Below are 26,655 nucleotides of genomic sequence, written 5' to 3' on the forward strand. Positions count from 1 at the left end.
CCACAGCGGAGTTAAGAAGGCGGCAGTGTTGGGGGGGGGGGGGGGGAGTTTGGCACAAGTTGAGTTTGAGATGTCCACTAGGCATCTGGGTCTTTGGGATTCAAGGTCAGCAGACAAGTCCACTCGGGAGCTCGGCCGCACGCGGGGTGACAGGCCCGGCAGGTGGCAGCTGGCGGGCGCGAGAGAGCGCGTTAGATGGGGGCTGGCAGGCGGGGAGGCGGGGCCGGCGAGGCAGCTGGGGGCGGAGAGCCGCCTGGGCTCCCGCCCCCCTCCTCCTCCCCCTCCTCCTCCTCATGAACGTCCTCCCACTGGGTTGGAGGAGGCTTGGGGGAGGCCCGCGGGGAGGGGGCTAGGGGCGCCAGGAGCGCACGCTGGGGGAACCGAGCTGCCCTGGGGAGCCGGCGGCGGGGCCGGAGCGGGAGCCGGAGCGGGGGCCGGAGCGGGAGCCGGAGCGGGAGTCGGAGCAGGAGGGGGCGCCCAAGCCAGAGCCGGAGCAGGAGGGGGCGCCCGAGCAGGAGCCGGCCGGCCCGCCCGGGGGGACGCGCGGACACCTGGGCCCCCGCGGGCCGCGCCATGGAGCCCGAGTGAGGCGGCCGGGCCGGGCCGGGCCGGGGCCGGACGATGGAGGCTGTGCTGGCGTTGCTGGTCCTTTGCAGCCGCTTGGCTCCAGCGGGAGGTGAGTGGGGCCCCCGAAGCTTTGTCTCCTGGGGCCCAGCTTGGCCGGGCCTGGGCCGCCGGGACAGAGGCAGGGCTTCGCGATCGTCCGGGACCAGCGCAGCCCAGCCTGGAGCTGGGGACAGGGGCCGGCGGCGGCGGCCGAGGGGGGATCCCCCACAGGCACACATTCACTTTTGGGGAGTGCTGCAAAGGCGTTGAAACAATAGAACTTTGCTGGGACCTGCTCGGCGGCTGGACGGCCGGCCTGCTGCCTGCCTGCCGGGGGCGGGGAGCAGGAGCCGGGCGGGCCGGCCGATCTCGAGTTCAGAAGTTGGCTTGTGGGCCTGCGACTCCCCGCGCCGGCGGCCCGGAGCCCTGGGGGTGGGGTTCAGAGAAAGGAAGCCCCCGAGTGGCCCCCGCACACGCTCCCCCCGCCCCTGCCAGTGCCCGAGTGGGGCTGTCCGGGCCCTTTGTCTGGAGGTTCCGGGGAGACGTGAGGCCGAGCCGGGAGGGAAGCCAGGGGCCCCCAGCCTGCGCGCCCACCCCACGCTCTCCTCCTGCTTGGGGTGCTTTCCCCCCAGGAGCAGGGCCCTGGGTGCCACGGGGTGTGGCCCAGGTGCGCGCCCCGCGGAGTCCAAAAAGGGTGGCAATAAAGGAGCAGGGCACTCAGGCAGTCTGCTGGAGCAGAGCTGGCTGCCAGGTACGGCGGCCACCTGTGGAGAGCTCAGCACCACCCACCGTGTCCCCCTGCACGTTGCTCCCCCCCTTTTTTTTGCTGGGGAAAGAAGAACCCGCAGGTGGAAGGAGCCCACATTGGGGCCCAGCCCACTTCTGGCCACCTGCTTTTCCTTGTGATCCCCAGTGGCCCGGGTTCGATGCCTGCAGCCCCCCTCCCCTTAGACATGGAGAGCCCCTGCTGGGCCCCTCCATCTAGAGGCAGCCTGCTCTGCCGCCTCCCCTGACTTGGCCGAGGAGGAACCCAGAGAAGTCCCCCAAACCCTGCTCACCTGGCGGTTCGGGCTTGGAGGGAGGGTGCTGGTCAGAGGCCCCTTGGCTTGTCCTAAGCGAGTCTACACGTGCAGAGGGAGCTAGACTGGCAGCAGTGGTCTGGGGAAGTCTGGTTCCTAAGGTTTCGGTAACTATTTTACTCGTGTAGACGTAGCTTTGGGGGAACGAAAAGCTGTGGCCTGCCGCTGCAGGGTGTGGGGAAACAATGGCATTGCCTGGCCTTGTCTGGAAGCTTTGGGTGCCTGCCTCCCAAAGGCTTAGGTTTGAGGCCCTAGGTGGCCCATGGAGTCTGGAAGGGCAGGCTTCTCCTCCACCTTTTATCTCTCTCTTCTTTGTGTGACCTTGGACACCTCACTGCATCTGAGTGCTCTGATGTGGATTTGCATTGGTATTGGACAGTTTCCCAGGCCAGGTCTAGTGCCCCCTTTATCTCCCCTTGGTTCCGGCCTCCTCTTGCTGCTGGAGTGGAAGGGGAGCAATGTGCTGGAGGTCTCCCTGCCCCTAGCCTCTGCCCAGGGTTTTAGTATCTGTACTTGGGTCTCCCTTAATGGTTTGGGGGCTTTTCTGAACTTAATACTGAGTTTGCAGTAAGTTTATCTCTGTGTCTGCAAAGTAAAGAGGCCTCATCTTCTGCTTGTCCTCAGCCTTTTCTGAGGTTCTGTGCTGGGAGTACACTCCCCTCCTCCTGGGGCTGATTCTCATTTTAGGAGTAGAGGGAGCAAAGACCCTCCAGGCCCCGCCCTGGAGGCTCCTGGGCACACATTGGACAGTTTTTGTCACCTTACTTTTTGATTTTCAGCCTATTTCCCCCCATTAGTCATTCAGCTAAGCACCTACTATGTGCCAGTCATCTGGCTGTGACAACCACTGTCATACAGAAGTTGCTGTTCAGTCGTGTCCAACTCTCTGGGCCCCCGTTTGGGGTTTTCTCAGGATCCAGGCAAGGATCCTGGAGTGGTTTGCTCTTTCCTTCTGCAGTTCATTTTAGATGAGGAAACTGAAACAAAATAGCTTGAAGTGATATACTCTGGGTCTGAGGCCAGATTTGAACTCAGGTCCAACTGACTCCAAGTGGGGGGATCTATCCACTACACCACCCAGCTGCCTCCATCAAACAGAGAGGAAGCACCAAAGTCTCTGGCTCCAGAGTCAGCATGCTTTCTCCTACTTCTATTGCTTCCTTTCTGCCCTCAGCTTGCAGTCTCTAAAACTGGAACAGTTATACCCATAGTACTTCCCTCACAGGGCACGAACAAGGCAGGCAGGTAGCAAGCAATTATTATGTGCTTCCTGTGTGCCAGGGACTATATTAAAGAATCTCTGAGATATAGAAGGAAGTAGAAAGCCCCTGGCCATCCCTCCCCCCAGTTTACATTCTCAGGTGGGAAGACCACATGTAAAAGGGAACTAAAATTGGGGGAGGGGAGGGGAAATGAGACCCCAGTTCTGAGCCCTGTGTGAATGTTAACCCATTAATTCTGTGGGGCTTAAAACTGGCAAAACATGGCACGTTCATTATCAACGTCCCAGTAGGCCTATTAAGTGGCTACCATTGTGATTGGTATCTCCTTTTTTTGGAGGGGAAACTGAGTCCCAGAGAGAAGTGATTTTCCTAAGGGTTGCAGCGAGAAGGTATCACTCAGGCAGGATTTAAATCCAGGTTTTCCTGACTTTGAATCCTGAGAATCTCTTCATGTTCCATACCGCCTGGGGAAAGAGAACGGGCCATGGGAGGCAGAGGACTAGGGACCACATCCTGGCTATGCCACTTGTATCTGGTGACCTTGGGCAAGTCCTTTCCCATCTTGGGGACTCAGTTTCCTCAGTGGTATAAAAGATGACAAGGTTGGCCTTGGAGGTCCTTCCATATCCTCAGTCTAGTAGCTGTGTTCATATCCTTAAGAGTCAGAAAAAACAAAAAACAAAATTGCTCATCCTTGTTATAACCAATTCCTTGTTTTGTTGTGAGGCACAGATGTGAGTCATTTGTGTAAAAAGACTTTGAAAGCTGTTTACTTACAGTTACAAAGTCCTAGACACAAATGATTTCATAAGCAGTGTGGCCGTCCCCGTTTATAGGTGGGTAATGGTGCGGCAGTCAGACTGGCTTACTTGTTCTGATTTCTAGCTTCCACACCTTTGCCCCATGGTCATGTTGGTACAATGTAAATTCTTTGAGCAAAGAGACATTTTAGTTCTCAGTTCTGAGTGCCCAGCCCTGTAGCTTGCACGTAGTTAGTGCTTAATAAATATTTACTGAATTGAATCTTATTAACTGATCATAACTTTTGCCATGGAACACAGGGGCTCAGGTGTCCTGCCAAAAGTCCCTAGGTGGCAAGCATTTCATTAGCAGCTCCTGTGCTGAGCCCTTTGGGGTGGAAGAGAAGGGGAGAGCCTCTCTTTACATGAGAGGACAACCTTAGCACAGTCTCCAAGTAAAGGAAGAGGGGAGAGAAAATGAAGTTGCAAGGAGGGGGCACAGTGTAAGAGTGGGGAGCACCATGTCAAAACCACGTACGCTTGCAGATAGAAAACACGCCAAGCTGCTTCTTAGCGCCAGCTCAAGACTGTAGACTGACAGGAAGTACGAGGCCTCGTGCCAGGCTGGACCACAGGGAAAAGGCAAGAGCCAACCCAAATTCCACCCTTTGGACCACTTGATGCTCAGAGATGCCTGAAATGTCAGCAGAAAATGAAGTTGGGCCCTGGATGTGTGCTTAAAGGGAAATCACTTTGGCCAGTGTGTGCAGGGGAGGACGTGGAGAGGGGGAGAGGCTGGAGGCTGGGGCAGTGCTCTCTCAGCAGAGGACCTATGCTCCAGCCTCTCCTCTGCTTCTCTGTAGCTGAGGGACTTGGCTTGAACAATGTCACTTTTCAGAGATTGTTCCATCTGATCAATGGGCATAACAAGACTTGCATTCTTTACCTCCTGGTCCTGAGGAAAGTGGTTTGGGGATTGTAGAGAGCCCTGTATCGTTTGTGCCAGCTTGTTTCACTCATCTTCCAGTCTCTTAACTGGTACTTCCACCTTTGTATGTTTTCCCTTGAGGCTGTGTGGGACTTGATAGTCCTGGGACTTTGGGCAAGTGACTTCATCTGAGAATGTCCAGGCATCCCTCTCTGTCAAGTGGAGATAATAGCAGCTCCTGCCTTAGTCTAGGGGATGACTCATCACAGGAATTAAGTCATATCAAGTCGGCAGGCATTAATGGTGTGCCTACTGTGTGCTAGGCATTGAGCCAACCAAGAAGTAGGCTGTAAACTTCAGTGTTGTAGGGGCTGTGTGAGCTCACAGATCTTAGGCTGAGGAAGAGACTTTCAAGGTCATCTAGCCCAACCCCCCTCATTTAAAAAACGAGACTCATATTTACGCCAGAGCCGGGATTTGAACTCAGAAATTGGAAAGCAAATTCAGCACTTTTTCCATGGTACTGTGGTTGGTGCCTTCCATTCTGTTCAGTCCAAATTCCTATACCATTCGTGTGTTAGTATGGAGAGAAGTGGCATTTAGAATGAGGTCCTGTAAAATGGGAAAGTGCCTTCTGCATCCTCATGGATGGCATGTGTTCACCTGAGTCAACACTATACCTTCTAGCTCTTCTCCTTCTCAGTTCTTCTCTGGGCTCAGGGCATCATGTGTTCATGACAATTTCTCTTTCCCCAAATTCATCCTCTCCAGCCAGAGGTTCTATGGATACTGAAGCAGAGACCGGATGCTGAATGGCCATCTGCCTTAAAGAAAAAGCAATTCTAGGACAGTCCACAAATAGCTCAAATAAAATCCTTCTTTCTGGCAGAAATGGTTATTGGTGCCCAGGCCCGGCCATGAGCTAATCTGTTAGGAGGGAGAACTTCTTTTCATGATTTAGCTGGATAAATTTAGGTTCCTTAGTGGTTAAAAACATTATGTTGCAACTTAAAAGATCTGGGGTTTCATGGGTGTGGGCATTCTCTCTCCTGTTAATAATAACCTCAGCAGGCTTTTGTACATGGGTTCATGGGTTGCTGTGGCCAAAAAAAAATAAAATAAAAAAATAAATCATCAACTGGCGGCCACTGGGGTGGGGCCATACTTCCTGAACTGGATTGTGCTGCTGCTCAGGTGGTTGCCCCATGACTGGCCCTGATCTGTGCCCACAGAAGCCTTTAAAGACCTGAGGGACCTGAGCCCTGGCTGCCCCAGGAGCCTGACCTCTGACTACCCAGAGGGTCCCTAAGCCCTGGCTGCCCCAGGAACCTGACCTTTGACTACCCAGAGGGGCCCTGAGCCCTGGCTGCCCCAGGAACCTGACCTTTGACTACCCAGAGGGGCCCTGAGCCCTGGCTGCCCCAGGAGCCTGACCTCTGACTACCCAGAGGGGCCCTGAGCCCTGGCTGCTCAAGCAACCTGATCTTTGACTACCCAGAGGGGCCCTGAGCCCTGGCTGCCCAGAGGGGCCTGCTCTCTGGCTACCCAGAGGGGCCCTGAGCCCTGGCTGCCCAGAGGGGCCTGACCTCTGGCTACCCAGAGGGCCTGAGACCTGGCTGCCCAGAGGGGCCCTGAGCCCTGACTGCAGAGCCTGGCCTCTTCAAGTAGAGCTGCCTCCCTGCTGAAGGAAGGAAATAACAATCCGACCAATACCCATGCTGGCATTTGAAGTCCATGAAGCTCTGACCCAGCTCCCATGTCAGCCCTGCAAGCTGGCTGCTGCTGGTGTCCTTGTCCCCATTTTACACAAGAAGAAACTGAGGCAGAGTTGAAATGACTTAACCATGGTCACACAGTGTAAAGGGCAGAGGTAGGATTTGCATTGGAGATGCCCTGATTCCAAGTGTAGCCTCTGTTTGCTATTTCAGGTGAGTGGCTCCTTCAAGTATAGTTCAGAGTGGTGAGGGACCAGAGAGGTCATTCATAATCATAGTAATTGCTGACATTTGCATAGAACTGGCCATGTGCAGTCTCTGTCCTAAATGCTTTACAAATATTATCTCAACTGAGCCTTACCACAGCCCTGGGAGGAGCTGTTATTATTATCCCTATTTTACAAATGGGGAAACTGAGGCAGGCTGCCGTGAGGTGACTTGCTAGGAAGTATCTGAGGCTGGATTTGGAGTAGGTCCTCCTGATTCCAGGCCCAGTGCTCTGGGGAGGCAAGAACAAGGTGAGACAAATGGGGAAGAAGGCATGAAAATAGCTAGGTACATGTGAGATACATACAGACAAGGAGGAATGTACTCTGAGAAGAGGAGGCCTCAATAGCTGGGGGCACCAGGAAGGCCTTCTGCAGAAGGTGGACCTGAAAGTGAGTCTTGAAGGAATCTAGGAAGCACAGGTGAAGAGGGAGAGCATTCCAGGTGTGGGGCACAGCCAGTACAAAGGCTTAGAGATGGGAAATGGGAGATAGAGTGCACCATTCTGGGAACTTCTTGTAGGCCAATTTGGCTAGAGAGCAGAGCTTGGGATAGAGAGAATGAAAAGAGAGGAAGGGGCCAGCTTGGGAAGGGCTTAAAATGCTGCTAAACTGACAACTTTTCCCTTTGTCGTCAACCCTGGCCCCCAAATGCCACTACTGCTATTATTTTATCCTCTTCTTGGCAGGAAAGGCAGCAAGGAATGGTAGGTGGAGGGGTCAGTCTGGCCCTCAGGGAAGAGACATCCCTTGAGGCACATGCACTGTCCCAGGCAACTTTGTAAGAGGATAAGTTAGAGCTAGGAGCTGCTAGTGTGCCTCTGTGGAGGGACTGCATACCTGGGGGACCTCCTCGCAGTGAGAAAATCATGGACTTAGATGCTCCCCAAACAAAATGAGCCTTCCCCTCCCTCCATTATGAAAGACTTAGATTTGGAGTCTCAGGACTTGCAACTTATTCCCTGAATGAATCTTCCTCTGTGGTCCAGCCATGATGACTAGCTTGATGTGTGCCACCCTTTGGGTTCCATCTCCCCGATTCTGCTCCAGCCACCCTGGGCCTGGATATACACCCCCTTGGTCTCAAGGGAAGCTCTGCTTTTCACCCAGAGTCAGCTCAAGTATCACTGAACCTGCTGCCAGACTTCCTCTCCCAAGCTCCCTTTAGAGTTGATTCTGTTATACAGGTACAGATCTAGATAGATAAAGCCATCGATAGCTATGTATGTATGTATGTATGTATGTATATACATATATAGTAAATATAATCTGTGTAAATGTAGAATTTATATAAAATACAGCATGTATAAATGTAGGCTAATATGTAATCTCTATATAGAAACATATGGAATTTATATAAAATATAGACTTTATATAGAAATATACTTATACAGGCTATATAGACGCACATAAATATACACACAAATATATAGAATTTCCATATAAATGTTTATATAGATTATATATACATGCACACACATGTAATCTTTCCCTCGTTAGAATGCAAACTCTTTCTGGTCAGGGACTGTTCTACTTCTGTCTTTGTAAAGTTAGCAGTAGCACTGACAGCGTAGTACGCAGTAGGTGCCTAATCAATGCTTGTTGACTGTCCCATTGTCGCTGGACATGTCCTGTACCCTCTCTGGGCCTTTTTTCCCCTTCTGGAAAATAAAGGAGGAGTCCTTAGATCGAAAGACTTCTGAGGCTCTGATGCTGTGCTCTCTGGGTTCTTATCAGCTCAGGATAATTGGGGTGATGCCTGATACAAGGAAGCCGCCTGGACCTGCCCCACCCTCTGAGCCCTTTTCTCCCAGGTGAATTGCTGGGCTTTGCCCAGAGTCTGTTCAGTGAATATTTGTGGAGTTAATAGAGAGAAGATTCCAGGGGGCTGGTATTTCTAACCAAGGGACTATGAGGGCCAGAGGTGTTAGTGCTTCAGAGGAAGGCAGGAAGCTCCCCTGGGCCAGTGGCTCTGTGGGGGGTCACCCCACCCTCACTTTGCCAGTGCACGAGAGGCTTGTTTCCATGGGGGAGCCGTGGGTTAAAAGTCTTTGAAACCTGGTCCTTGTAATGCTGCGTCTTCTCCTGACATCTGGGACCACTTAAGCTGGGCTTTGGCTGTCCTGTGACTGAGCAGAGGCTTGGAATTGGCCTGGGAGAACCTTCTGCCATGTACTAACCATGTGACAAGCACAGGCAAGTCCCTTCCCTGCCCCTGGGCCTCAGTTTCCTCCCCAGAACACAAAGGATCTTGACCACATCATTTGAAACTTTCTTTCTTCTCCAGGGTGATGCAGGAGAAGTGGATTTGGAATGAATGATGGGGGTTTGAGGCCTTCTCCCATCTGTTGCCTGTGTGACTTTGGATAAGTCCTTCCCCCTTCCAGGCCTCAGAGAAATGAGGCATCTGTGATAAATGCCAGCAATGCCAAGATCCTGGATTCTAAAATGGGACTGCTTGCTCTGATATTCAAGGCTCTTGCTTAACTTCTCTACTTCCTCTCTCATGAGTAACTTCTGCTCCCGCCAGCCTGGTCTCTTCATTTTGTCCTTTTGTCATCTGTTCCTGAGGCAGGCCCCTGTGCTAGGACCCTTTTCATCCTCTGTGTCTGACAGAGCCTCCCTATTCCTCACTACCTGGTCTCTTCCTACCCCTCTCAGGACATGCTCTGGTACCTTGCTGCTGATTCATGACAGCACAGAAATTAGACGTGGAAGAAGGGGACTTGGGGATCCTATTGACAGATGGGGAAACTGAGGCCTGGGAAACTGAAGAGACATGCCCAAGGAGCAAAGCCAGCATTCAAACCTGGGTCTTTAGACTCCAGATCTGGTGTATTATGAGAGCTAGAAGGGGGTCTCCTTGGCCAGTGAGTCATATGTAAAGTGAGGACACCGGGGCTAACTGTTTTTCCACAGTTCCTTGTCACAGAGACAGTAAGCTCAGGGAGGGCAGGCCCTGTGTTTTTCATTTCTGTATACTCAGCCTCTTGTACAGTGAATGCCCTGCACTCAATTATAGTTCAGTCATGTCTGCTCTTTCCATATGGGATTTTTTGGCAAAGATACCAGGGTGGCTTGTTGTTTCCTTCTCCTGCTCACTTTACAGATGAGGAAACTGAGGCAAACAGGGTGGAGTGACTTGCCCAGGGTCACACGACTAGTAAGTGTCTGAGGCTGAATTTGAACTCAGGAGGATGAGTCTTCCTGACTCCAGGTCTGGGGCTCTGTCTACTGCCCCAGTTATTAGCTGCGCTTTGTGTCTGTCTACCAGTAAGCACTTGTTAAGTGCCTTCCATGTGGTAGGCCCTGAGCTAGATGCTAGGAGCCTGCCCTTAGCATGAGCCATTGCTTACATTCCATGGGAAAATCAATGTGGATGTGTCAGTATCTGTGATGTGGGAGTGGCAGTGTGTGAGGGCCATCAAGCATCCAAGAGGGTGCTGGGATTATCTGGGAAAGAGGGGGAGGCAGGGGGGCTGCCTGGAGTCTTTGCTGATTCCCCCCTACCCCCAAATGCTAGTGCCATCTTTCCCAAGCTGCCTTGCGTATAGGTGCCTGAAGTCTCAGCTGGTCCCACCAGGATGTAGCCTCAGGCCCTCCCCCTTTCCAGCCAGAGTAATGGCTCCATTCTCCCTACTTGGAACCCTGGGGTCTGAATACAGAGTAGACATAGAATAGGGACTGAGTAAACATGTGGATTGTGGATCTATATCAATATGTGTCTTTCCTCAGCACAAGGCTGGAATCCTTTTGGTGGGGGGCACTACAGATTCTTTCTTTAATTTAATGGAGGGGTTTTGGTTTTTTTTGGTTCAGTTTGAATTGAGTCGGGTGTGGGGTTCGAATCCTGTTTCAGATACTCAACTAGCTACCTTTACCTTCTTTGAACCTCAATTTCTTTATGTGTAAAATGGGGATAATAAAAGTTCCTTCATCTAGCTTGCTATGAGCCCTAAAGCCTACAGAAATGAAGGTGATTGTGTGTGGAATATGGAGAAAAGCAGAATTTGGAAAAGAAAGTAAATGTGGAGAAAAGAGATGTTGATAGCATCAGGCATTCAGTCAGAAAGCATTTATCAATGTCCCAGGCACTGTCTGGCCCTGAGAAGCATGCATTCAGGTGGCATTGCAGTGGATAGAGTGACCTGAATTCAAATTTGACCTCGGACACTTATTGGCAGTGTGACCCTGGGCAAGTCACTTAACCGCTGTCTGGCTCAGTTTCTTCAAATGTAAAATGAGGATAATAGTACGTACTTGCTGCGATACTAATGGTAAAGTGCCTGGCACACAGTAGGCGCTATATAAATATTAGCTATTATTATTCTTAGAAGAGTGTCAGAGGTTGAACAGAGGTCAGGAGGGTTGTGGACTGAGAAGAGACCACCAGCCCTGACAGTGAAGACATCATCCGTGTTTCTGGACAGAGTGATTTCAGTTGATTATGGAGGATTGGGTTTTCTTGCTGCTGGAGCACAGGGGGAGCTGTCTGTTCTGTTTGACTGGAGATCTCCAAGCCCAGGCTGTTGGCCATTCTTTTGGGATCACATAGAGGAAATTCTCAGGGAGATAGACTAGATTGGATGCCTCTGAGGTCATTTCCAGATAAGAGATTCAGGGTGTCTTTATTCAGTTGAAGCAACAGGAGAAGATTTAGGGAAGGTATGACTGGTATCTTCTACACTTCCAAGGTTCGTCACTCGGAATAGGGATTAGCCAGTGCCCTTCCACTTGTCCGTAGCGACCCGACCCGGAGCAACTGGTGTTTGTTTCAGAGGGGCAAATATAGGCTTGAGATCAGGGAAAGCTTTACTGGGGATGTCAAATTCAGATAAAAAAGGATTCTTCCAGGCTGCTTATTGACCTAGAAAACCACAGATTGACATTATGTGTTCTATTGTATTTTTATTTATTTGGGCAAATATTTTCCTAAGACCTTTTTATTTTGACCCCTCTCCTCTGAACAATTAGAGCTGGTCCCAAGTGGACTGGGACTCTCCTTGGAGGTCTTTGAGTTGACAGGAAGCCCACTTGAACAGGGCTTTTTGTAGAGGGATTTTTGTTCTGCTGGGGGTTGGACAAGATATCCCATGAGCTTCTAGGTGTTGAAGATCACAAACCTCTTCATATGTTGGTAGAAATGTTTATGGAAATGGGGGAGGGAGCAGAACTTTACTGGATGGGCATTGGGTCACTCAGCTTTGGGGTAGGCTGGTCCTCTGCTGCTAGATCTCAGGTGGTGAACTTTGCCGTCTTCCCTGTCTGAGCTTGGTTGTCCCAGCTTGAGTGGAATCAGAGACCAGTGTGCTGACCAACAGTGGTGGTGCTGGCCTCCTGGCTCTTCTTTGCCCAGGGCATGCCATCTTCTGACTGGCATCTCCATGCCTGGGCATTGTGGTCTCCATGACTGGAATGCTCTCTCTCAGCTATATGACCCTGGGCAAGTCATTTCACCCTGCTTGCCTCAATTTCCTCATTTGTAAAATGGATTGGAGAAGGAAATGGCAAACCATTCCGGTATCTCTGCCAAGGAAACCCCAAATGGGGTCACAAAGAGTGAGACACAACTGAGTGACAGCAAATATAAAATATCTGGGCACATAATCGATGCTTTTTGATTTGACAAACCAAATCCTGCTCCTTTTCCAACACAGAAAAGCTGCCTGTTTGTCCTCTGTCAGCCGGGTCTTTTCCTTAATGCCCTCCCTTCCCAGAGCTCCTCCTGCCCTTAGTCACAATTTATCACTTGATTATCCTTTCCTGCAGTTTTTACGGTGTTGACTTAGCAGAGCCTGGCCTCCAGTAGCCCTCGGCTCTCTCTGGGAGGAGGGGCCCATAATGATTCGTGTTCATCTGCTTTTTGGCAGTGTGATGCTCCAGGTCCTGGTGCAGGCTTCCTCCCTTCCCATGCCTGGATTGGAGCCTCCGATCTGGGATCCTGAAACAGGGCCTAAGTTATTGGTTCTTGCTCTTCGGGCTGTTAAGTCAGCAGAGTCATAAACCCCAACCCAGGAAGTGTGTGGTTATGGGGTTACCCAGGGCTTTTCCTGTTGGGGGAAACCAGCAAGCTCTCTTGAACTATTTCAGGCAGTGATTGGATGATTATTGCTGGATGTGGAAAACATGTGGGCCTGGGAGCTGGGGACCCTAGGTTCTAGGGCCTGCCCTACCATTAACCAACTTGGGCTCTGTATGACTTGGCCAAGTCTCTGCCCCTCTCTAGGCAAGCCCTTTGTCTGGACCTTAAAGGTTCAGGAGAAGGGAAAGCCACTTGGAACCTCTCTTCAAAAGAGTACGGAATAACTTCCTGCTGTTTACCTACATGCCTGGGGAACTGGGAAAGGCACAGGTCCAAGCATGCTAGATGCTCCTTCCAGAGGCCTTAGAAATAGGGAGCTGCCTGTGTAAAAATCCTCTGATTCAGGCCTCAGGCAGGTGGGTTTGTCAGCAGGGTCAGGATTCAGATGGACAGGGTCAGTGAGTGAGATCACTCAAAACACATCTTATCCCATATTTTACAGATGAAGAAATAGGCCCAGAAGTTTCGAAGGCCTTGCCCGATAATCCCAGCATCTCTCTTTATTAGGGAGGTGAATAAGGCTACCTTTACACTAAGACTTGTTGGGTATTGGTCCAGCCTTTGTTGGAAGACCCTCGTTGAGGGCAAGCCTGTCAGTTCTCTCTTTGGGCCAGCTCTCATGGTTAGGAAGCCTAAACCTGTCTATCTGGCGTCTCTGCTGCTGCTCCTGGTCCTAGGCCTCATTAGATGCACTCTGTCCCTGTCCAAAGGCCATAATCCTCTCTTTTCAGGCCTGAGCCAGAAATCCAAGGCCTCTTCTTAAAGATCATTCATCTTCTAAATCAGCCATTGTTTTCCCAAATCTAGTTTTGATCTAAAATCTCTACCTTCAACCACCAGCAATGATGAAAAGACCCCCTGTGGCTGTCAGGTCTTCAGTTTCTTGCCCATACCTTTGGAAGCCCCTAGAGACTGCTAAGGGACCTCTGTTCTTGGGTCATATGGTCAGATTACAGGAGGGGAAGACATTCTTCTCTGAGGAGGCAGGGAGGCAGTAGGGAGACCACTAAACACAGAGTGAAAGAACATGAACTGGGAATCCAAGCTCTGATGGTTACCTTGAGCCAAGTGACTTCACCTGAGTTTCCCCACATGCAAAGAAGGCCCATCATCCTTGCACTTTCCTGATCATGGGGTTTTTATGAGGGCAAGATTTTAGAGGGAAAATGATCTGTCAGAGAGAGCATCAGGATGGCTCCTGCTCTGAGCTGTGAGTGGGGATGGAGGTCAGCGTGTGACCTCTGGAAAGTCAACTGGACTGAAAACATGGGTCCAAAAGGGAGCATCTCATGGAGAGCTTCTGCTCTTGGAGAGTTGAGGTTTCTTGGAGTCAAACACTAAGTAAACACGAGATTTGGGAGTGTTGCATAATTTAAGCACAGCCTTTACCCAATCCCAAACACTATGAGAAGAGTGTGGTCAAGAATGGAATGGAAACGTGGAAGCTGAGCCCATGGAGGATCTCAAAAGCAAAACATTTCATGCGTGTGTGTGTGTGTGCATGCATGTGTGCTCTGTTGGGCATCTCCTCATTGATGAATTTACAGTTGTTGTCCTCCAGATGAGAAAAGAAAAATACAGTATAAAGGATGTATATTCACTCATCATACGAAGAAATACAGCAATGACAAAGATGCACTGGTTGCATAGGAGATCTAGGAGTAAGGACAAAGGGCCCTGTGTTTGTCCCAGAGGTAACTAGTGCCCCAGTGCATGGAGTCCCCATCCTGGAATCAGGAAGACATGAATTTAAACCTGGCCTCAGATACTTACTAGCTGTGTGTCTCTGGACAAGTCACGGCACCTTGCTCAACCTCAGTTTTCTCAACTGTAAAAGGGTATAATAACAGCACTTACCTCCCCATCTTGTTGAGAAAATCAAATGAAATAATTTTTGTAAAAAGTGCTTAGCACAGGCACATAGTAGGCACTATATAAATAATTATTCCTTTCCCCTCTTTGTTGGTATTCTGGAGATGTCAATAGAATTGGAGGGCCATCTGGCATGTTGGATGGATTCCCTGTGGCAAATCCAAGGCAGGACATGAATGAGAATCACTCCCATCCAAGGCAGGACATGAATGAGAATCACCCATTATCCTAAGTGCCCCACACGATTCACCATGTCACCCTGGCTCCAGCCAGGTTTCCCTTTACTCCTTACCATCTTCTCACCAACTGCTGCCATTTGCTGGGCACCCTTCTCTAAACCCTCCCAGTTCTGGAATCCTAATCCAATCAATATGGCCATTGCTGATGTTAGTCTATCTCCCTACAGCTCCACTGACCATCCCTATAACTTGATAAACCAAATCACCTGTCGGTGGCTGCCACCTCCCTATATGTGTAATCTCCTTCTCTTGGGATATAAGGCCCTTGAGAACAAGGGCTTGGCTTTTCTCTTTGTATCCCTAGTCCTTAGCAGAGTGGTGAGCAAACAGTAAATACTTAGTGAATGCTTTTTCATTCCTCCATTCATTGAAGATGGTCAAGTATAGATGAGTTGTGATTTGCATCACTGGAGAGAAGGTCTACAATAGGGAGATTCCAGCACTATTAGACCATTGGAGTCCTAGGTTTCCTGTTACAATGATCTATAAAACATGAGGAGGAAATCAGTCTTTCCAAACCATTCTCCCAGTAAAAAGTTGGCCACTGAAAAACCACCTGAGGACTGGTCTGTCCATTCTGGAGAACAGTTTGGAACTATGCTTAAAGGGCTATAAAGCTATGCTGCATACCCTTTGACCCAACAATCCCACTGCCAGGTTTGTATCCCAAAGAGATCACAGAAAAGGGGAAAGATGCCATATATACAATAATATTTATAGCAACTTTTTGTGTGGTGGCAAAGAATTGGAAACTGAGGAGGTGCCATCAATTGGGGAATGACTGAACACATTGAATAAAATTGAATAGAGTACTATTGTTCCCTAAGAAATGATGAGCAGGATGGTTTCAGAAAAACCTGGGAAGATTTGTTTGAGCTGATGCAAAGTGAAGTGAGCAGAACCTAGGAGAATATTGTATAAAGTAACAGCAACATTGTAACAAGTGACTAACTATGAAAGACTTATCTACTCTGATCAAGACAGATATCCAAGACAGTTCCAAGGGATTGATGAAGAATGCTCTCCACTCTCAGAGGGAGAACTCATGAATTCTGAATGCAGATTGAAACATACTTTTTCCCACTTTCTTTATTTTTCCTGTTGTTTTTTTAAAATTTCTTTTGCAGTATGGCTAATACGGAAATATGTTTTGCACTATTTCACAATAATTGATAACATATTGTTTGCCTTCTCAAAGGGTGGGAGGGAGAGAATTTGGAACTCAAAATTTTAAAAAATGAATGTTAATTTTCAAAAAATGTAATTGGGAAATACAAAACAAATAAAAAAAAGAAAAGAAAAAGAACATGAACTGAGGGGGGGAGGGAGTTTGGAATACCAGAGGAGAGGAAGGGATGCTAGCTTTGGTGCTTAATTAGTGTTTAATAAACTGATTGATTTAATAGATTGATTGATTGATACCTGAGTTTAAATCCTGCCCCCTCCCCTTTACTGAATGGATTGCTATTCAGTTGTATTTGACTCTCTGTGACCCTGTGGACAATATCACCCCAATATTGTCCGTGGGATTTTCTTGGCAAAGATACTGGAGTTGTTTGCCATTTCCTTCTCCAGTGGATTAAGGCAAACAGAGGTTAGGTGACTTGCCCAGGGTCACATAGGTAGTGAGTGTCTGAGGCTGGATTTGAACTCAGGAAGATTAGTCTTCCTGCCTCCAGGCCCAGCCCTCTATGCACTATGGTGGCCCTGGCTACCCTGACTGGCACATAGTCAAGTACTTAATAACTACGTTCTGCCTCCATCCCTATCTCTCTTGCCTCCTAGCTCAATCTAGTCTCTCAGAATCTCAGTTTTCCCATCTTTAAAATGGGGCTCACAGTGGCTGTAGAACCTACCTCTCAGCATGGTTGTGAGGATAGGATGAGATCATGGAAGGAAAGGTTTTGCAAATCTTCAAGCCTGTGCAAGCACTTACTTGCCACTGTTATTATTGGATGTTCCACCAGGCACTGGCAATGCCTCCTGCCTCATCCCCTGCATACATCCTTCCCTTGGGGCCTCTTCTTCTCTGAGCGCTAGTCCTGGCTGACTGTGTTTGGATGGTGCCCTGTACATTCCCACACAGACCCATTGTCCTGTTTCCTTTTCCTCTGTATGCTGTGGGGCCATCATGATAATGGGAGGCCAGGCTGTTTGGACAGGTGGACGGGAGGATGTTGCCTCTGAAACCTTTGGACTGGGTCGTCAGATTAGAACCAGGGAGGGACTGATAAAGTTCAGCTTTCCTCTCACTTCCCATCACCAGGGTCTGCATTTGAAGGGGTCTGAAGTAGCAGCAGCAGCAGTGGCAATTGTGGCATTTGAAATTCTGAGTGTTTCTTGCTGGACACTGCTCTCTGGGCCTGGCTAAGGGCAGCCTGGGCATTCCGCTCCTGTGGTGTAAGGAGGATAGCAACCAAGGAGATCCAAAAGGGTCAGAGGGAAATGGGGGCTGGAAGAAACTTCAGCAGCCTTCTAATCCAGCCTCACTATGTTATAGGAAGGAGTGTGCACCACTCAAATCCAGGACAGGCGAGCTCTATTCAGGCTTCATGGCTAGTAAGCTAGGGAGTTGGGATGTGAGCACCTCCGACTGAATTTAGTGATCTTTTGGCCACTGACTCACAAAGGCTGTTCTAGACCTTTCTAGTCTAACAACACATTATAGAATTGCAGACTCTCTGGACTGGGAGGGACCTCAGAAGGCATCTAGTCTAACCCACATTGGAGTGAACCTATCTTCCCTAGTGGTCCTGACAAAGCAGGCATCATCTAAGCACCTTTGGAATGCCTCCAGTGTTGGGAATGGTAGGGCAGTAGGTAGGATAGGAGGCCCTGGCCTTGAATTCGGGCTCAGCCTGATTCTTCTCTTGGGATGTGGGGCAGGTCCTGTCACCTCAGTCAAATGAGATGGAGGTTGTGTGGGATGGTTTCTGAGGAAGAGTGAGATTCCCAGGGTGTTCCTCCTTTGAGGACAACTCCTGTCTTTGAGAGATTCCCCCCTACACTGGCCCCTACCTTACCCTCCTTCACCGTTCCTGGTTCTGCTGTCTCTGGGGCCAACTAGAACATGTCCTGTCTTTGTTCAACATCTTGCTCCTCTTGGGCTTGAAGACAGTCCTCACGTCCCCTCAGAGTTTTCTCTTCTTCAGATGAGGCACCCACTATTTTCTTTACCCTCCTCTCTTCTGGCTTGGTCCCTAGCTTCATGCCTTCTCCAACCTGTTCCCACAATTGGAGTACCCAACACAATCTCGTACAGCAGACCTCCCTCTGCTCCCACAGTCCCCATTCTTGGTCAGGCCCTTGTCCCTGCCCCCCTTGGATTGTGACCTCTTCCTGATGTCTCTGATCTCTCCCCTTAAGGCCCCCTTCCACACTGGTCCCCAAGGGATCTCTTAATGTGACTCCAGTGCTTTAAGAAGCATCAGAGCTCCCTAATATAAACTCCTGTCTTTGGCTTTGAAAGCCTTTTCTAAGCTGGCCCCAACAACCTTTCCAGCCTTACTGCCCTTCCCTGCCCTTTACTCACACTGTGGTCTGGCCACATTTACACTGAAAGTGTGTTTCCTCCTTAACCCTCCTTTGTAGACTCTCTAGGTTTCCCCTCAGGTCCCAGTAAGAATATCACTTTCTTTCTTTTTCTGACCTGGCCTGACTGTGCCCGTGTGTGTGTGTGTGTGTGTGTGTGTGTGTGTGTGTGTGTGTGTGTGTGTGTGTGTGTGTGTGTGTGTGTGTGTGTGTGTGTGTGTGTGTGTGTGTGTGTCTGTGTGTGTGTGTGTGTGTGTGTGTGTGTGTGTGTGTGTGTGTGTGTGTGTGTAGCTCCATATTTTCTCCTCCAACTAGATAGAAAATCAAGGACAGAGGCTTGTCATTGCATCTCCAGGAGTTTGCACAGAGCCTGGGACCCAGTAGATGCTTAATAAATGTTGAGGGATGATTTTGTCCCCAGATTACAACTTCACCAGATCCCCTAAAACAGCTTTTTTTTTTTGGACTAGTTCTCCTTCTCTGAGTGTAACAAACACCACACAAAACGAGCATTTCCCCCAAACAGGAGAACAGACCAAGAGAGCCTTGGTGGGCAGTGGAGAGTTGGCTTTTGTAAGTGGGTAATGAATTCCAAAGCTTCCCTGCCAGTCTCTCTCTCTTGCTGCCACATTTGTCTTCTCTGTGTTAAAGGCACGTACATTTTTTTTTCTCCCCCTTCCTCTTTTTTCTTTTTTGGCCCCTCTCCTTTTCCCACCTTCCCCCTCCTCTGGGCTCTGAAGATATACAAGGAGATCTTCAACAAACTTGGATCTGGGTCAAAGCTCCAGAGTTTGCTCTGTCCTAGGGTGTTGGCTCCCACAGCTGGTGCTTCCTGCGATGCCCTTTGCTCCCTTCTCCTACTAATGAACAGCCCAGTCCTGGCACCCGAAGTCAGAAGCTCAGGCTTCTCATTCTGGATCTGCTACTTCTTAGCTCTGTGACTTTGGCCAAGTCCCTTGCCCTCTTTGACCTCAGTTTCTTTCTCTGTAAAATAAGGGATTGGAATTGATGGTCCTCTGAGATCTCATGTGGTTCTAGGGCTGTGATCCTCTGACTCAGGCCCCAGGGGAATGCTACGGGGCCTTGGGGGTGGGTGGGTTCCAGCAGAGCTCCATTGGGCAGGAGGGACCTGGAAAAGCTCAAAGCTTAGAAAAGAAACTCAAGTTGGGTTTTGTTTCTGAGCAAGGTTTCAGCTGGCTTTTTCCTCGTCCCCGAGCTCCCTCCTACTCCGTGTCAAATAGAGGGGCCTCTCTAAGGTCAGGAGCAGTTCTGGGGCTGGACCTGGGCCCTGGAAGTAGGAGCAGAGCCTCCAAGGATCGGGAGACCCTTAGAAAGGCGAGCCCAGGGCATGGGGAGGGACTGGCCGATTCCTTGGCTTTGCTCAGGGTTCTTTTTTTCCCAGGGATGATAAAACTGACTTGTCGTTTTCTTTCTGAAACATTCAGAGAAAGTCAGAGTCCGATACAAAGGTGGGTTTGTGTCTGACTGTTTGCTTTTCCAGATGTTCTGTGGCTTTCTCTTGGAGACACATGTCGATCTGCCTCATTCTCTCGGTTCAGCCTTTTGGGCCAGAACAATGTGCCCTCTGTGGTCTAGCAGCTTTCGGAAAAAGTAAGGTGTACCTTTGTGTTCCCAATGCTAGGGCAGTGCCTGACACAGGAGAGGCTTGATAAACGTGCACACTCTCTGATGGGGGGAGAGATGATGGGCAGTTGGAGACACTGATTTGTCTCTTTGACAAGTGGGTTTTTCTGCCAGTTGAGTTCTATTTGCACTAAGGAAGGGACCTCAGAGGCCTCTAGTCCAATCCATCTCTGGACAGGAATCCTGTTTAGAACATCCAGCACCTAGCACAGTGCCTGGCATACAATAGGGGCTTAATACATGCTTGTTGACTGTGTCATCTAGCCTTTGCTTGTAGGCCTCTAGGCAATCTTTTGTTCTCTCTAGAGATGGGAAACTTGCTACCTCTCAGGACAATTCTTTCTGTTGTTGGAATCTTCCAAATGTCCGGGCCCAGATCTGCCTCTCTGCAGCTCTCGGGCATTGTCCTCCCTGTGTGACTCCCTGTGTTCACCTCTCTGGACCTCAGTTTCCCCATCTGTTAAATGATGGGGTACATGAGATGACTCCTGTCTTATGGGTTCTGTACTGCAGGACCAAGCTTTGAGTCACCGGCTGAGCAGCCTTACTTCTGCCCCCTGGGACAGCTCTTTAAACACATGACCTACAGTCTCTGCCCTTCCATCCACCTCCAGGCCTTTGCCTTTTCTTAGCATCTAGGCTAACTGTCACCTAGTCAGTGGGCAATTTCGGTGTGCTCCCTATGCACTCACCACCATGGAGATTATGGCTTGGGGATACTGAGCCCCAACCCAAGCACTCCTTGTTCTCCAGGAGTTTGTACCCAAGGGATGACACTCCTCCTGGGCACTGGGCCACTCTCTCACCGTTGGCTCGAAATGAGGCTGGCAACTGACAAGATACCTTTTCCTAAGAACCATGGCTGCTCCAGCCAGGACTCTTCTTACAGCTAATTTTTCAAGAAAAAGTCAATCTAGAGTTCCATTTCTATGATCTGTGGAAGGAAAAGCGCTGTAGCCATTGCAGCAGCCACACTGATGACCCATGGCATCCTTGTGCCTCACGCTTTCCTAGAGCCTAGGCTCTTCCCCTGCACCTGCTGCTTTTCCTATTTTGCCTTGTATGTGATGTTCTCAAGAATGAAGATCTTTACTCATGGACATTTCTTTTTTGCAGCTTCACTTTTAGTCATGTTTGTGTTCTTATATCACTTCATTTTGGAGTATATACCTGCTATTCTTCTCCCTGGGAAGGAAAAGAAAAAGGAAAAAAGAACAAGGAACCAAGCACTGGATCAACTCTCTTTGGTGGGGTATAGATAGATTAGATATGACTGGCAGGGCACAAATCGATCAGTTCTAGCTAGTGGGATATTGGTAGACCAGCTTTGTCTGGTGGGGCATAGATAGGTCTGTTTGTTGGGAGGAACGGGCAATATTGTTCAGTCATAGGTCCCTAGGTTGGCTCTGAGTAGAGGCAAATTCAGTTTCTTACCTCTTGTCCCTGGCCAAGCTTGATCATGATAATTCAACAGAACTCAGGTCAGTTTTTTCCTTCTTCCTGCTCACATTCAAGTCATTGTCAAGCCTAGTCAACAAGCTTTTTTTAAGTGCCTGCTGGGTGTCAGACCCTGGGTTCACTGGGCTTTGTCCCCGCCCCTTTTTCCTCACTGACCTCAGTGTTAGTCCCTCGAAATCATCTCATTCTCCTCAGAATTCCTTAGCATAGTCACTGTCATTTATCCAGCCATTCCCCATCCACGGTTGCCTCCTTGGTTTCCAGTTTGGAGGGTTGGGTTTTGGTTTGCTAGAATGGACAGAGCTACTAGAAGTATCGTCAGCCTCCTTTTCCCCTTCCTTTAACCTCTGCTAGGGGTATAGACCTAGGACTAGTGGCTCAAGGTCAAAGGGTGTGCACCATGCTGCTGTGAACTTGGGCAGATGTGGGATCTTTGCCTTCTTTGGGGTCGGTGTGTTCCCTGACACTCAACATCCATTCCACACACATGCACTGAGTCGATGCCACATGTCTGGCATTGTGCTAACTGTGAAAGACACAAAGATGCCTGCCTGCCCTCAGTCAACAGATGTGTATCAAGTCCCTACATCTGTGCCAGGAACTAAGGTCCCAAAGGCAAATATAAAACCATCCTGGTCTTCAAGAAACTTACATTCTAAGGGGGAAGATGATCTGATGTACATACAGACACACATATATGTATGTGTGTGTTTGTATGTTTGCACACATGTACATATGTAAGCACACATATACATCCTGAGATGTGTAATGCCAATTGACATGGACCAAGGAGAGTTTATAGTAAAATGCTCTGGGAAAATTTGAGGAAGAAGAGAATAGTATTAGCTAGCAAGAATGGGGAAGAAAGGTTCCTAAAAGAGGTAGCACCTGAACTGACTACTGAAAGACCAAGCTAGGGAGGGAGCTCATTCCAGGCTTGGGCGAGGGCTAGCAATGAGACATGCCCAGGAAAGGGGGCAGAAGGAGGCTCATTAGGAAGTTTTGGCTGGGAAGTAGGGGCTCCGAAAGGTCCCTGATGTGAACTAAAGCTGAGAAAGCAAGATGGCGCCACATTGCACAGAGAACGAAGAGCCAGGCTAACGAATTGGTGTTTTCATCTGGAGAAGACAGGGCGCTCCAGAAGGTGTTGAGCAAAAAAGGGACCAGCTCAGATCTGTGCCCTGGGCAGATGGTTTTGCCAGCTGTAAGAAGAATGGACCAGAGAGTGAAAAGACTTTTTATTCTTTTTTATTTTCTTATTTGCTTGGGAAATGAGTCGTTTAGAGCTGCCATGGATGGATGCCTTCTGCCTTTCTTACAGATCTCTCATTCCCATGCAGAAAGACCACAGAAAGTGATCCCTATTGTAATTCAAACCAACAAACATTTACTAAGCACATACTAGGTACCAAGCACTGTGCTAGGCACTTTGTGGTTGCAAAGACGAAACTGAAACAACCTTTGAAGAGCTTACCTTCTCCAACGTGCTGCAAAGTGTCCAATCCTGTCACTCCCCTAACTCAATAAACTCACTAAATACCCCTGGGTGCTGTGCAAAGCCCTTCCCTGACCCAGCCCTGTCCTCTCTTTCCAGTCTTCTTACACCTTCATTCGGGCACACACTCTCCAATCCGGTGATGCTGTCCTCTCATCCGTTCTCCCTTCCCTGGACATTCTCTCTGATTGTCTCCCCCATGACCCCAAAGGCACTCCCTCTTCCTCTTAGTCTTGTGGCTTCCTTCAGGTCCCAACTGAAATCACCCCTTCTGCAGGAAGCCTTCCCCATGCCTCTTCACTCTAGTGCCTTCCCTCTGGCGATGATTTCCTGTTTGTCTTGAATACTGCTTGCTTGTACATTTGCGTTTGCACATTGTCTCCCGCAGTAGACAGTGAGCTCCTTGAGGACAAGGACTGCCTTTTGTCTCTTTTTGTACCCCACTTGGCACAGTGCCTGGCACCTAGGAGACTCTCAATAAGTGCTTATTGACTGATTACTAGAGGACTCAGTTTTCCTTAGCACCAGGGGTCGTGGCGGCCTTTCTCCCTTTGACCCTTGGGCATCAACCCATTGAAATTGCAGACCTTCTCAGTATCATGTTTTTAAATGCATAAAATAAAATACAGGGGGTTATGTGAGAAACCAATTATACTGAAATACACATAACAAAAACATAAAAACCCCCAAACCAAACCGCTGACCCCGGGTTAAAAACTTCTGTCCTAGTACGTTGATCCATCTGAGGTCACCTCGTTGGGCTTTTCCCTTCCCTGTGGATGCCTGCCCATCCTGTTATGGTCCTCATGTCCATGCCCACAGTGGGGACTTCTTCTTGGCCTCTTGACATTATATTGATATCCATGGCATGGCAACGGGGGCATGTTCCTTGGCCTGGCTCTTGCTCTTGTTTGTGATTCCAGTCACCCCCCTCGTCATCCTGCTTTCCTTGCACAGTTCGTATGTCACAGCTGCTCCTCGGCCCTTTGGGGCATGTTTGACTTGACTTTCTTGGAGATTTATATGCTATGACTTGGAGAAGATCGTTGTGAAGAGATGGACTTTTGTCCCAGTGAGATGCTTGGAGCAGTGCTCCATTTGACAAAGGTTTCCAGCCTTCTCTCCCCTCCCTTCCCCCCATTCCACTCTGGGCTCTCACTCCTCGCCCATGTGAGGAGCATCTCTCCCACTCAGTGGACTGTTGACCCAGAGTCATCTGGACATGGGAGTTCTTTGCCTGCTTGTGAGGACGTGCTCATTATCAGCTTCCTCCCCAGCCTGCCTCCTCTCCAGGGCTAATGTCCGAGCAGATAATGGGGGATGTTACAGAGCATTTGGGCAAAAGAGGCTGAAAGGCAGGAAATGAAAGAACTGGGGCCGGGTCCTTAAGCTGTGTGATCAGCTGGGGAAAGAGGGTAGGAGCCAGGGGGCTGGGAGGGACCTGGGAAGTCCTTTAGTGCAGTCCCTTCATTTAACATTTGAGGGGACTGAGGCTGAGGGAGGTCATGACTTGTCCAAGGTATGTGGCACAGTCAGTATCTGGTTCATTACACTTCAGCAGGAGCAACAGCTAGCAAGTGTCTGGACTTGATCAGGGATATACCTACCCAAACTCAGGATGACAGAGCAGCAACGATAACAAATCCCGCTTGATTCACTTATGTCTCAGTTTCTGTTTACTGTTATTTGCAACATTTCCCCAGAACCCTAGTACAATTCAGAAGAATGGTAGCTACACCACTAAACAGCAAATGTTTCCTATGTAAATCATACCATTTCCCATTTCCATGCCTTTGCTTAGGCTGAACCCCTTACCTGGTATGCCCTCCCTTTTCCCTTTTGCATCTTAAAACCCTGATCTCCCTTCAAGGCTTAGCTCAAAGCCTTTGCTGGTGTTCTCTCTCTGTCTCTGTCTCTCTCTCTGTCTCTCTGTCTCCTTCCCTCTCTCTTTCTCCCCCCACTCCAACCTTAGTGCTGCTTTCCCCATCAATAGCATTGTGTCCATCCTGGAGAACTTTCACTCCTAAAGGGTGTTTCTTTGTGCCCCATCTCCTGTGCGCTCCCAGCAGAGTGCCCCGCCCCCACCGCCACCCTCCCACTAAATGAGGACTAGAGGCTGCTTGAATTGAATTAACAGCAGGGCTTTCTTCCGTGCAGTGAAACTTAGGTCACAAATGTAAGTTTGCTTTCTCCTTATTAACGCTTTATGTGGAAATTGCTTTGCAAACCTTAGCTTATTATAATCCTGCTTAGCATCCTTACTGATGCCCCAGAGACCCACTCTCACCCTGTCTTCTCCTGCTCCTCCAGGGGAGCCCCATCCTTGCTCACCCATGGAGCATCAGACCCCTGACAAACCAGTCTTCTGGACCCTCAGTCTCCTTGTCTGTTAAGTGAGGCCCTGCCCGCTCCCCACCTCTGGGCCTGGCCAGCTCCACTTCATCTTTTTTTTGTGTTGTGGACACAAAGGGTCTGAGAAGCCTGTGTGTGAGTGTGTGTGTGTGTGTGTGAATGTGTGTATGTGAGTGTATGACTGTGTGTGAGTGTGTGTGTGTGTGTGTGTGTGTATGTGTATGTGTGTGCGTGTGTGTTCCTTTGGTATAGGTCTGGCCAAGCCTGGGGACCCCTGTGGACAGTCAGGCTTTGAAATGCACAAAACGCATAAGATTCCAAAGGAAACTGATTACACTGAAATATGGTTATCAAGATACTTTAAGAGCAAGTCTGTGGAGCCCAGGGGAAGGACCCCTGCTCTGCTGTGGTAGAAAGAAGCCTGGATCTGTAGTTGTAGAACCTGGGATAATAATTCTAGCCACAGTCTGACATTTACCTAATGCTCACTGTGTGCCAGGCTCTGTAGGAAGAGCTTTATAATTATTACCTCATGTGATCCTCACAACAGTGCCCAGGGTCCTCTGGTGCACTTGGTGTCTGAGCAGATCTGAACTCAGGTCTTTTTCACACTAGGCCTAGCTTTTTATCTACTGTACCAGCTAAGTCTCAGCTCTGCCATTTACTAGCTCTGAGACCTAGATTGCTCGTTTCCCTCCATGCCTTCCTGAGTAAAAGGAATCGCTTGTTCGAGATGACCCCCATGGACCTCTCTACCTAAAAATCTCTGAGCCTGGGGATCCTGGGAAATTGCAGTCCAGAGTGGGGCAGGGATCTGCCCTTTGGTGCCCAGCCAGGGCTCCTGAGTGCCAGGCATCCCCCCTTTCCCTTGCACGTTGCCCATGCTGCCCAGTCGGCTCTGCACGGCCCTAAGTGCTGGCTCACAAGTGGAATCCTGTGATTTCCAAGTTATCTTTAGCCAGAGTCTCCATTCCACCCAAGGCTTGCTTTAGCTTCTCCCCGTCTGGGCGATGGGCAAAGCCCGGAGCCAGTGTGTGACACAGGATGCCATATGTGTAATCAGCAGGCTATATTTTGTTGAAAATAAGAATTTGAGGCGCCCAAACTGCAGGCTTGCAAGTCCAGCTGGGACGCTGAAGGACGTCGTTTGCTCTGCTGTTATCCTAAACCTTCTCATTAGTCTCGAGGCTCACATGCAAACACAATTCAGATGTGAGTGCCTTGGGAACGTGCCTCGGCCATCACAGAATCAAGATAGGGTCATAACTGCTGAGCTGGGGTATACTCTAGTGTGTGTGGGAAATGCATCCTTCCCTGCGCCCCACCACTGAACATGGGCTGAAGACTGGCTAAAATGTAGGATCTGAACCCGGCTCCTCCAATTCCGAAACAAGCACCCTTCAGCTTTCCCGAATACTTCTCTAG

At 49.5% G+C, this 26,655-nt stretch overlaps 1 protein-coding gene across 1 annotated transcript in view; it reads left to right on the top strand.

Annotated features, from left to right (window-relative positions):
- The first annotated feature begins 399 nt into the window (after positions 1-399).
- Positions 400-26,655, top strand: part of LRP5 (LDL receptor related protein 5) — a 144,903-nt gene continuing 118,647 nt past the window's right edge. The window contains exon 1 of the mRNA XM_072639367.1: positions 400-676. Coding sequence (XP_072495468.1) covers positions 622-676 — 55 coding nt within the window. The 5' untranslated portion in view covers positions 400-621. The remainder of the gene's footprint in view (positions 677-26,655) is intronic.

Source organism: Notamacropus eugenii, chromosome 2 (assembly GCF_028372415.1).
Source record: "Notamacropus eugenii isolate mMacEug1 chromosome 2, mMacEug1.pri_v2, whole genome shotgun sequence".
Lineage (NCBI taxonomy): Eukaryota > Metazoa > Chordata > Mammalia > Diprotodontia > Macropodidae > Notamacropus > Notamacropus eugenii.